General features: G+C 32.0%; 1 protein-coding gene across 1 annotated transcript in view; it reads right to left on the bottom strand.

The window, feature by feature from the left end:
- The window catches only part of SPOCK3 (SPARC (osteonectin), cwcv and kazal like domains proteoglycan 3), a 155,679-nt gene extending 140,902 nt beyond the window's left edge, over positions 1-14,777 (bottom strand). The window contains exons 1-2 of the mRNA XM_081813098.1: positions 14,736-14,777; positions 11,133-11,247 (exon numbers count right to left, since the gene is read on the bottom strand). Of these exons, the coding sequence (XP_081669224.1) occupies positions 11,133-11,247; positions 14,736-14,777 (157 nt within the window). The remainder of the gene's footprint in view (positions 1-11,132; positions 11,248-14,735) is intronic.
- Positions 14,778-15,390: the final 613 nt, after the last annotated feature.

Here is a 15,390-nt window from a genome sequence, read left to right as displayed (position 1 = left end):
CTATTCCATTCATAGAACACAGACAGAGTAGGTTAGCATAATTCTTAAGGGCGCTGTGATTTTTGAAATGGTCAATGAGCATAGGCTTCAAAGTCTCTGCTCATTTAAAGTCATCGGATGCATTAGCCCCTAACAAGAGAGTCAGTCTGTCTTTTGAAGCTTTGAAGCCAGGCACTGTCTTCTCCTCTCCAGCTATGAAAGTCTTAGGTGCCGTCTTCTTCCCATAGAAGGCTGTTTCATCTATACTGAGAATCTGTTGCTTAGTGTAGCCACCTTCATTAGTTATTTGAGCTAGCTTTTCTGGATAACTTGCCTCAGCTTCTACATCAGCAAGTGCTTTACCTTGCACTTTCCTGTTATGGAGATGGCTTTTTTCCATAAACCTCATGAACCAACCTCTCCTAGAGTCCAACACTTACTCAACAACTTCCTCACCTCTTTCAGCCTTCATAGAATTGAAGAGAATTAAGGCGTTGCTCTGGATTAGGCTTTGGTTTAAGGGAATGTTGTGACTACCCTGATCTTCTACCCAGACCACTCAAACTTTCTTCCTATGAGCAATATGGTTGTTTTGCTTTTTTATCATTCATGTATTCACTGGAATAGCACATTTAATTTCCTTCAAGAACTTTTCCTTTGCATTCACAACTTGGCTAACTGGTGCAAAAGGTCTGGCTTTTGGCCTGTCTTGGCTCTCAACATGCCTTCTTCAAGATGCTTAATCATTTCTAGCTTTTGATTTAAAGTAAGAGACATGTGACACTTCCTTTACTTCCTTTTACTTGAACACTTAGAGGCCATCATAGAGTTATTAATTAGCCTAATTTCAACATTGCCGTGTCTAGGGAAAGAGAAGGAGGCTCAAGGAGAGAGAGACAGGAGGCAACCAATGGAGCAGTCAGAACACACACATTTATCAATTAAGTTCACCATTGTATATGGATGCAGTTTGTGGTACCCCAAAATAATTACCTTAGTAATATCAAAGACCACTGCACACAAATCATAACAAATATAACAATAATAAAAAACTTTGAAATATTATGAGAATGACCAAAATGTGACATAGAGACTTGAAGTGAACAAATGATTTTAGAAAACTAGCACCAGTAGACTTGCTCAATGCAGAGCTGCCACAAACCTTCCATCTAAAAACCGTAATATGTGCAAAGCACAATAAAGCAAACTGCAATAAAATGAGGTATGCTGTATTTTAAGTTGGATATATCCATTAACTTTATGCCCTTCAGTTTCCTCTTGTGTCCAACTTGTATACCAATAATACCTACATGTTGTGAGGAGTGAATGAAATGAAAGAGGCAAAGTATCTTGCACATAATAGATGTCAGATATATATTATTTTTACCCTTTTGCTTTATATTCTACATATTTGTTGTGTTCTCTCAATCCCACCAGATTGGCTGGAATGGATTATATGTTGGGAATTGGAAATGAGTAGTAGTCAAAGGAACAAATATTTATTGAATACTAATTGTATACACCAAGTGATTTGTCTGCATTGTTTCATTTAACTGGCACATGCTGAAGTTGATCTTTCTACAACCACTACTGATTTTCTAATTGCCAAAGTCTCAAGCTTCATATCACAGAACATTCCTCCTAAATTTGGGAGTCAAGTTCACTATCTCTTCCAAGGCAGAATCCTTCAGTTTATGGTACACTGTTCTTTCCTGATTCTCATTCCCATCTCATTAAACCTTGCATAGATTCCTCTTTCTCTAATGGGCCTGTGCTTATCAGTCTTTTCCAGACCTCTCACTTTTTACACCTCAATAGGTCTTCAGTGTTTCTTCCAAACCAGATCTCTTGCCTCAGATGTGTAAACACAAATGTGTCTACATTTGGATGGACCTTAGACTCTTTAAACATACTGTCTAATATTGGACTTACTGATTTTCCCTTCTAAACTCGATATTTTTACAAATTTCCATCTTGGTTTTATGATCATAATCTTCTCAGGAGTTGTCATTGACTGATGGCCACATCACCTTCTCTAAATTCAATCAGTCAACAAGTTCCTAACCATTTTGATTCTAAAATATTTCTTGAATCCATCACCTGCTTCTTATTCCTAATACTTTAATCACTATCCTCTCACACCTCAATTATTGCAAACCTCCAACTGCTCTTGCTTTTCCATTCTTGAACTCTCATGTTTAATCTTCACACATCCTTATTTCAATGTTTAAAATCCAAATATAACCTCTCCTCTACATGTTGAACTCACTGAAAATCTTTGTAGACTGGTTTGTCCAAACATTTACTCAAAATATTTCTTTGTTATTCATTATTCATGCTCTTTTAAACTATGATTTCCAAATAAACTAAACAAACTAATAGTGAAAAGATACATTGTAATAAAAAAACCCAGAAAAACCATGAAAAACTTCAAAATATGCTTTTAAAATTAGTTGTGGAGGTATATAGAATACAATGAAATATAATTTTAATTTTGTAAGCATTTTGTAATTGAAAAAATACATAGGCATATTTATGAACAGAAACATCCATCACACAGTAGCATTATTTTTTTTCTTTTCTCATTTTAGACACTTGCAAAGTAGGTAATTTGATATGTAACTAACAGAACCTATTCTATTTTAAGATAAAAAGTAATATATTCAGTAAATTCACTGATAGTAATTCACCAAAAATATTAATAGTATCAGCAAATAAAGAAATATAGAGTAATACACACAGTGTCTTTAGTTCAACTAAATTACTTATTCTAAATATAATCTACAGAAAAAGAATATATTCTCATTTGGGGGGGTTAATTCAATATGGCTTCATGCTTTCTTCTATAAAAAAATATATATCTAAAGTTGATGGTCTATTTTTTTCTTATCTTCCAAAATACCACATCAATTTTTTTGGACTATATAAATACTTCATTGACTTTGCTTTCCTTTTTTATTTTGAGGCTTAAAATTATCATCAGGATCCTGGGGACTCATTGAAAGTTTTGGAAAAAGCTAGCAAGCTACATAAAGAAACTATAATTTAAACTCTGAAATGTTATTCCAAAGAACTATTCAGAATATGTGATGCTAACTTTAAATATATTTTATGGTTTCTTTACTTACAAAAGAATTTTTCAGGAGTTCTAAATACAAAAAAATTGACCTCACTTCCACATTTAGAAAAATTACCATTCTATATTAGAAGTGGAATAGCAATATCTCATAATCTTACATTATCTTCAATATTGGTAGAGAACAACACTGTTTAATATTGGGCAGATTACAATTTTTTAGATACATATTATGTGGATGGGGGACAGTGGGCATGTGTATTACTGGAAGTAGTATTATTTTATATCTTTATTTGTGATTATGCAATTATTATTTATTTTCTTCCTTGAACTAAGCTTGAATGGAATGTGGTTTCTGGGTTAGGGTTTAAGTCTCTAAACTACAAAGAAGATGAGACCAGTATAATAAAGGTCCAAGTGTGGAGACAGTTTGGATAACAGTATCCCTCTATTTGGTGCATTTTTATTTGTTCTTTCAAGAAATGTACACACACACACACACACAGAAATGTACTCATTTTACCATGCAAATGTCAGCAAAAGTGTTGGCTGATAATCAAACTCTTAACAATCTCAACATATCCATTTTGAATCCAGAAATGTGCAGTGTCTGGCTTCATCTTTTGGTTGTCTCTAATGTTCAACTATAAGTGAAGGCAAACCATATCACAGTGGACATTGATTCTGATTGGACTTGTATCAGTTCTGATTTGTTGGGGCCCATTCCATACTTGTTGTTAAATATTGTGACTATCACTCCAGCTTTTAAAAAGCGTTCTTATATGTTGTAAAGAATTATTTTCAAATAATGAATTAGATATACCCTTGAAAGGAGTGAACAAAGACTATGTATAAATAGTCCTTTGGGGGCCTAAGAACTAATACAGGGCTCTCCTTGCTTTTATACCTGATAACATACAGCTTCATAAACTTAAGATACAAAATTTTTAACTATAATTTATAGGGAAGATAAAGATTAATCCTACAATAATTTTATGCAGAAAATAAAGTATTTGTGTACAATTTGAAATCAATCACCTAAATAGCAACACAAAAAAAATACTTCTTCAGGGAAGAGCTACAGCTATCTCCACGTTTAAAACCATCCCTTTCCAAAAACAGTAAGTGATATTGTAATGGTGTTACCTGATGACAGAAGGTAGCTACATTCTTTTGTTGAGCAGAGCCTAACCTATAGAGATGTTGTACACCTGAAACTAATGTCACATTGTCAACTATACTATAAAAAAGAAGTGGTGTATATATATATACACAATAGAATATTTTCCAGCCATAAGAAAGAAGGGCATCCTGCCATATGTGACGACATGAATGGAGCTTGAGTGCATTTTATGCTAAGTGATATAAGTCAGACAGAGGAAGACAAATACTGTATGTTATCAGTCATTTGTGAAATCGAAAAGCAAACAGAGTAAAATGGTGGTTACCAGCTGGGGTTATAGGATATGTGTTGTTCAGGGGGACAAACTTGCAATGAATAGTAAATAAGTCTTAGAGACCTAATTTACAGTTTAGTGAATAGAGAACAATATTGTATTATAATCATCAAATGTCCTAAGAGACTAGAACTTAATTATTCTAACCACTGAAAAGAAATGATAATTATGTAACATGATAGGTACAAATTATCACTACAATATCAATAATGTTACAATATATAAATGTATCAAATTAACATGTATACACCTTAAATTTATAGTGTTGTGTATCACATACATTTCAATTAAAAATAAACTTTAAAAAGTCTCTTTCTGGGTTATGTTCTGTTTTTTAAGAAATATCAATTTTAATCCAGAAACATCTTTTAAATATTCCAAAAGATTAAGCTTCATTTTTATTATAAATTATCATTTAACACTACCCAGTAATTTTATTTAATTTTATTTTTCTGTGAATCTAAGAAAGTAAAATTATGGAAGAACTTACCATTTATGAATATTATTTTTCATGGAGAAGTTTGTGTGTTCTAAGAGCATATTAATACACTGATGTTAAACTGTTTCCTACTGAAAATTCATTCCATGATAAAGGGGACTTTTTAAAGTCCATCTGAGAAATAAATGGTAAAACTATATTTTTTTTTGCCAATTGGAAGAAAGCATAAATAAGTTCTTACTCAATGTTCTTTTTTTAACTAAATTCAGTTATAATCATAGCACAATAATTAAGTAAATTATGTTTCTTAAGAGGGCTCCACATGATCCAGAGCAATGAAGTGAATAGAGAAAAAATGACTATGTCAGAACACAGAACTCATCCTCATATTTTGTCTTTTTGTGGATAAAACCTATCAAACTTTCTAGTTTAGCATGTCAAGAGACAACTGAAGACTTTATAAATCTATAGCTCCCCACATGTATTTAAAAACATTTTAATCAGTCTTGGATGAGGTATCTTTCATTAAAAGAAGAACTCTTTTTGTTTCTGTTGTTGGATGATCTGTGACTCCACACGTGACTTTCATGGGCATAATGATCTCTGATACAAGAGGGACTCGGAACAATGTCTTCTTTACCTTGTGCCTGATGTGGGTCCCAAGCAAGAATAAAAGCAAGCAGAGTGTCCTTGTACTTTGTTGTTAAACCCATTGTGCTTAAAAATGTGTGGCTGATACCAAGGCTCAATGTTTGAAAAATATGTTTTTACGTTGCCTTCAGCAACAACATATGAATCAAAACTGCTTTCTTCTAACTTTCTAGTCCTATAGTGCCAACTTAACACTAATACACACAAATTCTGATATAAACTAAGTAGCAAAAGCAAGTACTGAAGAATTCAAGAATCTTTAAATAAACTCCACAAAATTATAATCGCAAAAACAATGAAGGAATGAAGGTATAGGTGTTAACAAATGTGTTTGGAGTTGTAGTTAAAAATATAATTTTCCTGAAGATCTTAAATGACCAGAGAGGGTGTTTTTAGTTAACAAAAACAGTATCCTGGACAATTAGGTTAATATATTTAAAATCTAAATAAGCAGATATTTATTTGAGAAAGCATAAATTAGCATAATTGTGTGAAAAAGATACATGCGCACACACAGACACACACACACAGACACACACACACACTCTGCAAAGACCAGTAGCTATGAAAAGAATGTGAAAGATTTATCAAAGAAAATAACCAATAATAGCTCCTAGGCGACAGAATTCAACCGCTGAGTTATGACAAACTTTCAGTGCAGTTAATTTCCAGTGTATAAATACTATTAACTAAAGAAATGAAAACTCTCCAAGCATTTTGTACCCAATCTGATAAAAAAAGCATAAAAAATAAAATTTAAAATGACAATTTATGAAAAATTATATACTTTATTAGAATTCAACAGCATTTAACAAGTGTCATCAATTAAAATGATATAAAGATTCAAAGATGGTTTAATTTGAGGAAATACACCCATAAATCTTTACAATTTATATATATCCTATTTTACAGATGAAAAAACTGAGACACATAAATTTAAATATGATGCCAAAGGTTACACACCCAGTGCAGAACTATTCTACAATCTATACTTTTAGCCAATAAATTATGCTACCCCACAGGATAACACCACATAAAACAGAAAGAAGTTCTGTAAAAGAGTTACACACACACAAACACACACACACACAAACATTTACAATCAAAACTGAAGAAAGCAAGTCTAGTATGCAGGCTAATAGTTACAGTGAATGAGCATCTATTTAATTCTGATACTCTTAGAGAATGAAGCTAAAAGAGAAATAGATTGATTTACAAGAGTCCCAATTTTTGATAAAAGGAAACTTAAGTTGTACAAAAAAATGCAGGTGAGGATGTAATGGAAACTATGAACCACAAGACCAAAAAAAACAAACCGGTATTTTTTTATTAGCATTCTATAAATCACCCAGTCAAGCTAATTTACATGTCACCTCCTCACATAGTTACCATTTTGTGTGTGTGTTGTGTGTGGTGAGAACTCCTGACATCTATTCTCTCAGCAAGTCTCTAGTATTCAAAATGGTGTTATTAACCAGTAGTCATGCGGAACCTTGGATCTCTAGCCTTATTCAACCTTCATAACCGTGGTTTTACACCCTTTGACCAGCCTCTCCCCCACTTCCCACATCTCCTAACCCTTGGTAACCACTTTTCTACTCTCTGGTTCTATGTATTCAACTTTTTTTAAGATTCTCCATATAAGAGAGATCATGCAGGTTTTGTCTTTCTTCTTCTGGCTTATGTCACTTAGCATATGGACAACTTATGCTGTCCAGGTACATCCATGTTGCTGCATTTGGCAGAATCTTCTGTTTTAGTATATACTTGAATGGAATATTACATATCACAATTTCTCTATTCATCCATCAATGAATACTTAGGTTGTTCCCATATCTTGTAAATAATGTTGTAGTGAGAATGGTAATATAGACATCTCTTTGAGATACTGATTTCATTTTCTTGGATATATACCCAAAAGTGGTATTGCCGATTATATGGTAGTTCTTTTTTAGTGTTTGGAGGAAGCTCATATTATTTTCCACAATGGCTGTGCCAATTTACATTGCCATCAACAATGTATAAGGGTTGCCTTTCCTCCACATCCTCATCAACACTTCTTTTCTTTTATCTTTTTGATAATATTGAAATATTTTATGGGTTCTCTTCCATTTCTCTTTCTGTCTCCACTCCAACTCAGTATTTCAATTTATGAAGGTGTGTGTGTTTAGATGCATGTTGGGGTAAGGGTAAAGGGCATTAAAGTGATATTATTTAAAATTAATAAAATTTTTAAGAGATTAGAAATACAAAACCGTAATAGCTATATAGACACATAATTATTTAAAAAAAAGTATTTGGGAGATTAGAATACTCAAATTTGAAACTAAAAAGAAATGTCATTTAAAGGGTCTTCTGAATCTAGCCAGTCAAGTGAATAACCTAATGGAAAACATGGAATATCATAGGTCTAAAGTTTACTGTGTTTACATACCACCGCCGTGTAGATCATCTAAGATACTTCTAGGGTATATTCCTCTGAATTTGGATTTACCAACTACAAAATAAATACTTTCTAAGGTCCTTTTCATTGCTTTTGATCTTTGGTCCTGCAAACCCCTCCTAAGATTTAGGATTGCATTATATATTATATGCAAATTCTATGGAAAATGATCTCTTCCTAGACCATGATCACAACCATGAATTTCATATTAACCTGGCTATATAAAATATATTAGCTTTAAAATTCATCTGAAATGTCAATAGTCTTTGAATGAAGTTGATTAACCTTCCAAATAATCATTCTGTGTTTGTGACCAAATGATAAACATTAAAAAAAAAATGGTGACTAGGGTGAAGAAAGTAATACCCTATAGGAACCTAGAAGCATATGGCCTTTGTAATCTTGATTTTATGAGTTTGAAAAACAGAAAAATGTATCGTTAACAATTGAAGAGGGTACGGTATACTTATTTACCTATGTAAATTCAAAATCTGGAATTTCAAAAATGTAAGCTATTTTTTTTATTTTTGTTACTTGACTGTATATACTTGGACCAATTTGTGCATATCCACTATTGAATACATTAGGAGAACAGAGGAGAAATTAATTTTTTCGACTTCATAAAGGAAATGCAATTTATTAGTTTTTATAGATTATAAGTAGCTTTGAAGAATTTATTCTGCTTTAATATAGTAAAAACATAATATGATGTCAATTTGATCTCAAATGTAGGAAGTCAGAAAGATTTAAAAACTATTTCATTGTGGGTAATTTCTTCCTCACTTTTCTAAAACAGAGATGCTATTAAACAGAATTTCCTGCACTGCCAAAGTCAGTCTATCAAAGGTATGCTTCTAATATAAATGACAGTTGAAAGATTAGAAATGATACTGAACTAAGTTTTACATTTCCCATGTCTCTTGGCCTTTGGCACTGAGTAAAAATGACATTCACAATTTTCTGTACTGCTTTTCCACAGCAGCCAGCAAAATCCTGTACTCACTTTGCCCTGACAATCCATCAAAACAGGATTATTTTAAATTCTTCTTACCTCTCTTTCCACACACTATTGAACACAAATGATCTTTGTCCCCTGACGATATGACTTTAAGAAAAGTTTCCTTCTGGACATACTAATATAAACATCATCCAGAGAATCTGAGCAACGTGAAACATAATCATTGTTTACTCACAAGGAATCCTCTTCTCAAATGTGTTACCTTCCATATTTAAAGCATATTAAGTTCCTTTTGCAGTTTGTGGGAGGATAGGATAAATTGATCAACATCAAACATATCTTCTCATTCAAAAGTAAGTTCAAAAGCAGGGAATCTTATTGAAGGGAAACCTTGTTGAAGAGTGTGATGTATTAGAGGAATACGCTAATTATGATACTCCTTTTCAACTGTTCTTAATAGCCTCCAATGAAAAGAATGAGACATGGATGTTGAATACCAAGGTAGGATTTACTTTGCACCTGAAATGATTTTCAGAGGAAAATGTATTCGATTATATAAATAGGGAGTGGGTATGAGGAAGGCAGAGATATTAAAGTAGTTCAGTTGAAGGAAAACGTAATTAGCTCTTAATTATATGGGGGCTGATTAATATATTCAAGGTCATGCCGAATATCCTAATTTGGACTATGCTAGAAGAGTGGATTGGGGAAATGGTGGGGTGGGGAATTCAGAAGGAAGCAAGCTCTGAAGCTGGACATAGGCTGGTGTAAGGAACAAAGGTGAGGCTTAAAGAACAGGGCTCTTGGAAGGCAGCTTAGACCTTTTCTTCCATCACATGTTGTCTTTGTGCATGCACATTGCCTAATGTTCGAGCACTAGCTCACCATGAATTTGCAAGTAAATTTATTTTTGAGTATTAAAGTTGACTTAGTTGCCTTATTAAAGGTAATATGATAACATAGGGTTTCATTTTTAAATTATCTGAAATATTAATGAGTAAAGACCAATCTACGTGGTATAGTTAAAGTTCAAAACTTTTATAATCATTATATTGTACACCAGAAACTAATATTACACTGTATGTTTACTAACTGGAATTTAAATAAAAACTTAAAAGAAAACCTTTATCTGTACTAAATATTTATCATAGCACTATAACATGGAATACCAAGTATACCATGCTTAACAAAATACGTACTTTATATCAAATGAACTTCATATTCACTAAGATTTTTCCCATCTGCAAATCAGTTATTTGTTATTTTTCATAAGAAAAGACAACAAAACTCAATTCTTGTGTTGAGAACCCACAATAATAACTATTAAATTACAAGATTCATATGGTTGCAAAATATATGATAAATGATGATGATGCTCTGTAAAATAGTCTTTGACTTAAAGGAACATCTATTCCCTACATTTCCTTCCTTATCTATAGCTGTGAGGAAATGAAACAGCCATAGAGATATTTTTAAAGGTATAAACAGTATATCAAACATGTAAGTAATACTGTGTAAACTACAATAAATAATCTACAAAAGATCAAATCGTATACAATAACACATAGGGAGTTAAGTGTATTTCATTATTTTATTAGTAGACATCAAACCAATAAAAAGAAAGATAAAAGGACTCCAGGCCTAATCAAAAGAAAGTTTAATTTATGAAATCATTCTATTATGAAATTTTACACATAGACACACACACACACACACAATATATATAGGGTAGACATTTTTATTTTAAAAGGATTGTACTAACTGACTAGTTTCACATCTGATCAAACTACTCTATTACTTACTACTTTACCACTGACTAGCTCCAAAAGAATAAAAAGGAATGTCAAACACATTTTAGACACAATAATTTATAGAAGGCATTGCTTTAGATTTCCTATATGTGGTGAACATGTAGAAAAGAAACATCCAACTGTTACTATCAAGATAAATAGAAATCTGTAGAAAAATATTACTTGCTATAATACTTGAGACTTAAAAAAAAAACTTCATTTACAATGTAATTACTGTTAGGTAGTAAACTTCATTTTGTATTTAATGACAACATTTATTGCAAAACATTTTAATAGCAAAAACAAATGTAAATCTATAAATAAATTTTCATCACTTACCTCTCTTAACATTTCTGCTTGTACTTGTGGACTTATCTGAAGGACATGGGCAACGTCTTTCACATTTGACTGAGATCTGTTTTCCTAAGACACATGCCTGATACTCTAGTTTGCACTGTATACAAAGAGAAAAAAATAGTTATTTAGATACATTTAGTTATCTCAATACAAAGTAAAGAAAGGGACAATAGCACACTGGTGATTCTATTACACATGCTACAGAAAAGACAGATGACTAGTATGGAAGGAAGAGCGTTACACCTGATTTCAACTCTATGAGTACTAATTCCTAAATGTGGCATTTGGAGTTAGTTTCTTAAATGTTCTCAGCCTTGATTTTCTCATATGGATCATTGGAATAATAACACTGAATCTACAGAGTTTTAAGAATTAAACAGGCGGTTTTCCTAGCGCAGTAGCTACCACGAACTGGGCTCTCAGATGTTAACAGAGTCTGAATGAAATTAGTCAAAATTATTATGGCACATGAAGTTTTGTTTTGTTTTCTTTAGTTTAGCTTAATTTTGTTTTGATTTTCTTTGTAAACATTACTCTTTGTAGCATTTTAAGCCTGATTATCCTTAACTCATTGTTAATATTTCAGAACTGCACAATTTGACATGATTTAAAAATTGTAAACCTACTCCATCTTTTAAGAGGCAATAATTACCTTCCTACTCTAAAAGAAATAGATCTTGCTAATTCTGAAGTAATGTGATTTCTTTAGTGGCTACGTCCATAAATTTACTCAGTGCAAATTATTTTAAAATTAAATATTAGGGCAGACTTTCTGGCTCCAATCGACAAATGCACCAGTGACTAATTTAATTCAGCTCCAGCTGATACCAAGAAGCACTGAATATACCCAATGACTAATCAGATTACTCATATCTGTACAACATTTTTTCTTTGTCAAATAACTCTCTAATGGACAGGCAAAATTCATAACTAGCCTTTCAACAAATGAGTTAAAATTATTACACTTAGAATATATATGTAGTGGCTTGGTGGGCCTTTTTAGAGGAATAAACTCTTTCAAAAAATCATTTTTTTATTATTATTCAATGTTTCAGTAATTGAAGGAAATGATTTTGACTTGTAAAATCACAATACATTTTAAATGTAATTAAAATGCCTAATGGCTCATGAAAAGTAGAAATAGATAAGAAATTATGAGCACTTTAATGAAAGCCAGATAAGTTATATAAAACTTTGAAACCTCAGATGTAATATTTTTTACTCTAACTTCTTCTAACTTAATATTTCAGAACCCTGGATCTGGTCATATGAAAATTCTGGCTCATGACATAATTTAAGAAAAGTTCAAGAACAATTGTAAATGGTATGTGAACAGACAAAGCCAAAAGTCAATATTAATTATAGCTAATATTAAATTTTAAAATTTGATAATATGTTATCTCCCTTCAAAGATGTGTTATGCCATACTCATTTACATTCTAAATGTGGTTTATTTTAAAAGTGATTTTTTTTATTCAAAGAAAATGAAAACCTGAAAATAACTGAATGAACAACAAAAATGCATGACTTGCGAGTTTAAAAAGTTTCACCTCTTAGATAACTTTCTTTGACATAACAAAAATTTTCTAAGCTGTCTGAAATCTGCATGTGATGAAATTGTAGCTTAGAAAAGGATTACTTTATAAATAAAACAATTTCTTTTTCAGAATGATTCTACCAAACTCTTTTTTTTCTGTGTACATTTCTGTAAAGACCAACAGAATCAGAAGGATAGCAAATCCACCCCATGTTTATAGGTATAAGAATCTACTCCCTATAATTAGAAAACCATTTAGTTTTATTTACTTATGCATTGCTTTTCAAAAACATCATCATGAAGAATTTTATTCAAAGAATATTAGGACATTAAAAGTACTATTTTAAAATATTTTTTAGCTACACCCACTGATTGAATTTCTAATTGATGACATTCAATTTACTTAATTATCACAAAGCTGAAATATTTATAAAGGTATAAGTGAAGTAAAATATCACATAAAGGGCATGCTCATTAGTTTATAATTACCAAAAAATGGAAATTCTGTAGAGAAAGACATGATTAATGCATTCCTGATAATCTAAGACCCTTAGCATTGAGAATACTTCAGTTAGGAGTTACTGTGAAAAGCAAGACCGCAAAATGATTTTTCAATGGGCAGAGCTGACACTTGTCAGGGAAAGTAAGTTAAAGTCATTTGTTTAATCACAGGATCAAAGAAGAAAATATGATCTTACTATAGGAGAGGTCTGGTTTGTTCATAGAAAAGACCCCACGTAATAGGGTAATAAATGCTGGGACAGGCTATTATTACAGATTTTTAAGATAATGCAATCACAGTGGCCTTGTTGGATGGCTTAAATCAGAGGTTCTCAGTTGGGGTGATTTTGCCCCCAGGGGACATTTAGAAACATTTTTGGTTGTTAGAATTGTGAAGGAAGGATTGCTGCTGACATTTACTAGAAGCCAGAAATGCTGCTAAACATCTTTCAAGACACAGGTCAGCCCCCCAAAATAAAGCATTATCTGACCTCAAATGTCAATAGTGTCCTGATTTAGCTCTGGACAATGAATAATTAACTAAACTCTCAGGATCCCTTCCATATTTCCTTAGGAATTTTTTCTTGGTCATTCATTAAAGTAATGCAATAAGATAAAAAAAAATGGCATAAATAAACTACCAGCTACAAGTACTTAAATTATCCAGGAAAAAAAAAAAAAAAAACAAAAACAGACAAGACAAATCAGCTAAAACAACAAAATACACAGCTTATAAATGATGACTTTCACTGAGGTATCCCTACACTGTTTGATGCATTATATTTTGATCAATGAGGTAAGTAAGATAGGTATATTTTTTTAAAATAAGTATTTCAAATGAAGTTAGAAAACTTTATGCAACTGATCAAAAATGCATGGCTAAAATGGGATTTGAGCACTATTTTATAGTGCTTCTCATGTAAAACAAGTATATAATTAGCAGTAGCTAAAAATAGCAACAATGTTCTGCTTCTTATTGTAGTGATAAAAATTTTGATTCAAGTGAAAAAATAAATTGGGAATTTGGAATATTATGAATCACTTTTTTTAGGGTTTGTTTCAATCTACCTTGGACTAATATATCACATTATACATCTTTAATACCTTAGACAACCAATATCTTAGACATGATCTGAGCTCTCATGAATAGAATTTCTCATAGTCTGCTGTAGCTAACACTTCTGCAAGTACATGTCCTTCACTTGAGTTTTTCTGATCCCCACTCTGGTGTTTCCCATGTAAAGACAACCCGAGGAGGAAAAAAAGACGTGATTTAGACTTGAAGCCATTCATATGTTGGGATTTACCAATTACATGCTCATGTTATTATTGTAGCATAAATAACAAGCAGGGAGTTAAGCATAGCAAAAACCTTTGGCAACCCTATGCACTAAAGTGGACACTACCCCATTGTTTTCTGTTTGTCACTCTACTTTTCATTAATAAATAACACCCCCTTTATATTGGACAAATGTCTCCTTTTCTCACCAGAAATTGTATTTTGGGAAACTAAATTTTACATACCAATGTTATAGCATACCTCTTACCACAGGGTCAAAGTCCTGTGACATGAGGCAGGTTAAACTCATCTTCCTACATTTTTATTCAGATCTGAGGAGAGAGAAGTAGATCCTTTACAGCGACAACACTAGAGATGTGAGCACAGATACTATTAAAGAAAATTAAAATGAGGAAAGGGCCAACAGAGTCCTGAGAACATTAAAGTCCTTAATTTAAGCAATCTTTAAGGTTAAATATGCAAGTCAGTTTCCCCTTACACTTCAAAATGTTTCTATCAGACGTCTAGAAATTGAGTATTATTAAGACTAGTTGAATTTTAATTTTGAACCCAGGTTCAAAAATTTATAATCCCTGTCATGTAGTCATGATCCAGTTAAAATAGTGCACTGGTTGGCAACTAAACTATCTGACTAAGGAGAACAGCCAGGAAAAAATAAGCAACAAATGTATATTATTTTTTTGAATCAATATATCTCTGATTTTCCAAACAAGAATTATTTTTACGTATATTTTACTTTTCTCCCCAAATTAAACACATCTCAAAATATCAAAAGAAATTTCTCATTTGCCACAGACCTAACAATATCTTACAGTGCAACATGAGAACATACCAAGGAGAAAGCAACTTGACACATGGATTATGGACTCAGAACTGATGCAGTACTGTGTTTCAGATGGTTT

The sequence above is a fragment of the Leptonychotes weddellii genome, chromosome 2, assembly GCF_054177405.1.
Source record: "Leptonychotes weddellii isolate Sample4059 chromosome 2, ASM5417740v2, whole genome shotgun sequence".
Lineage (NCBI taxonomy): Eukaryota > Metazoa > Chordata > Mammalia > Carnivora > Phocidae > Leptonychotes > Leptonychotes weddellii.
This window is presented reverse-complemented; position numbering and strand designations above follow the sequence as displayed.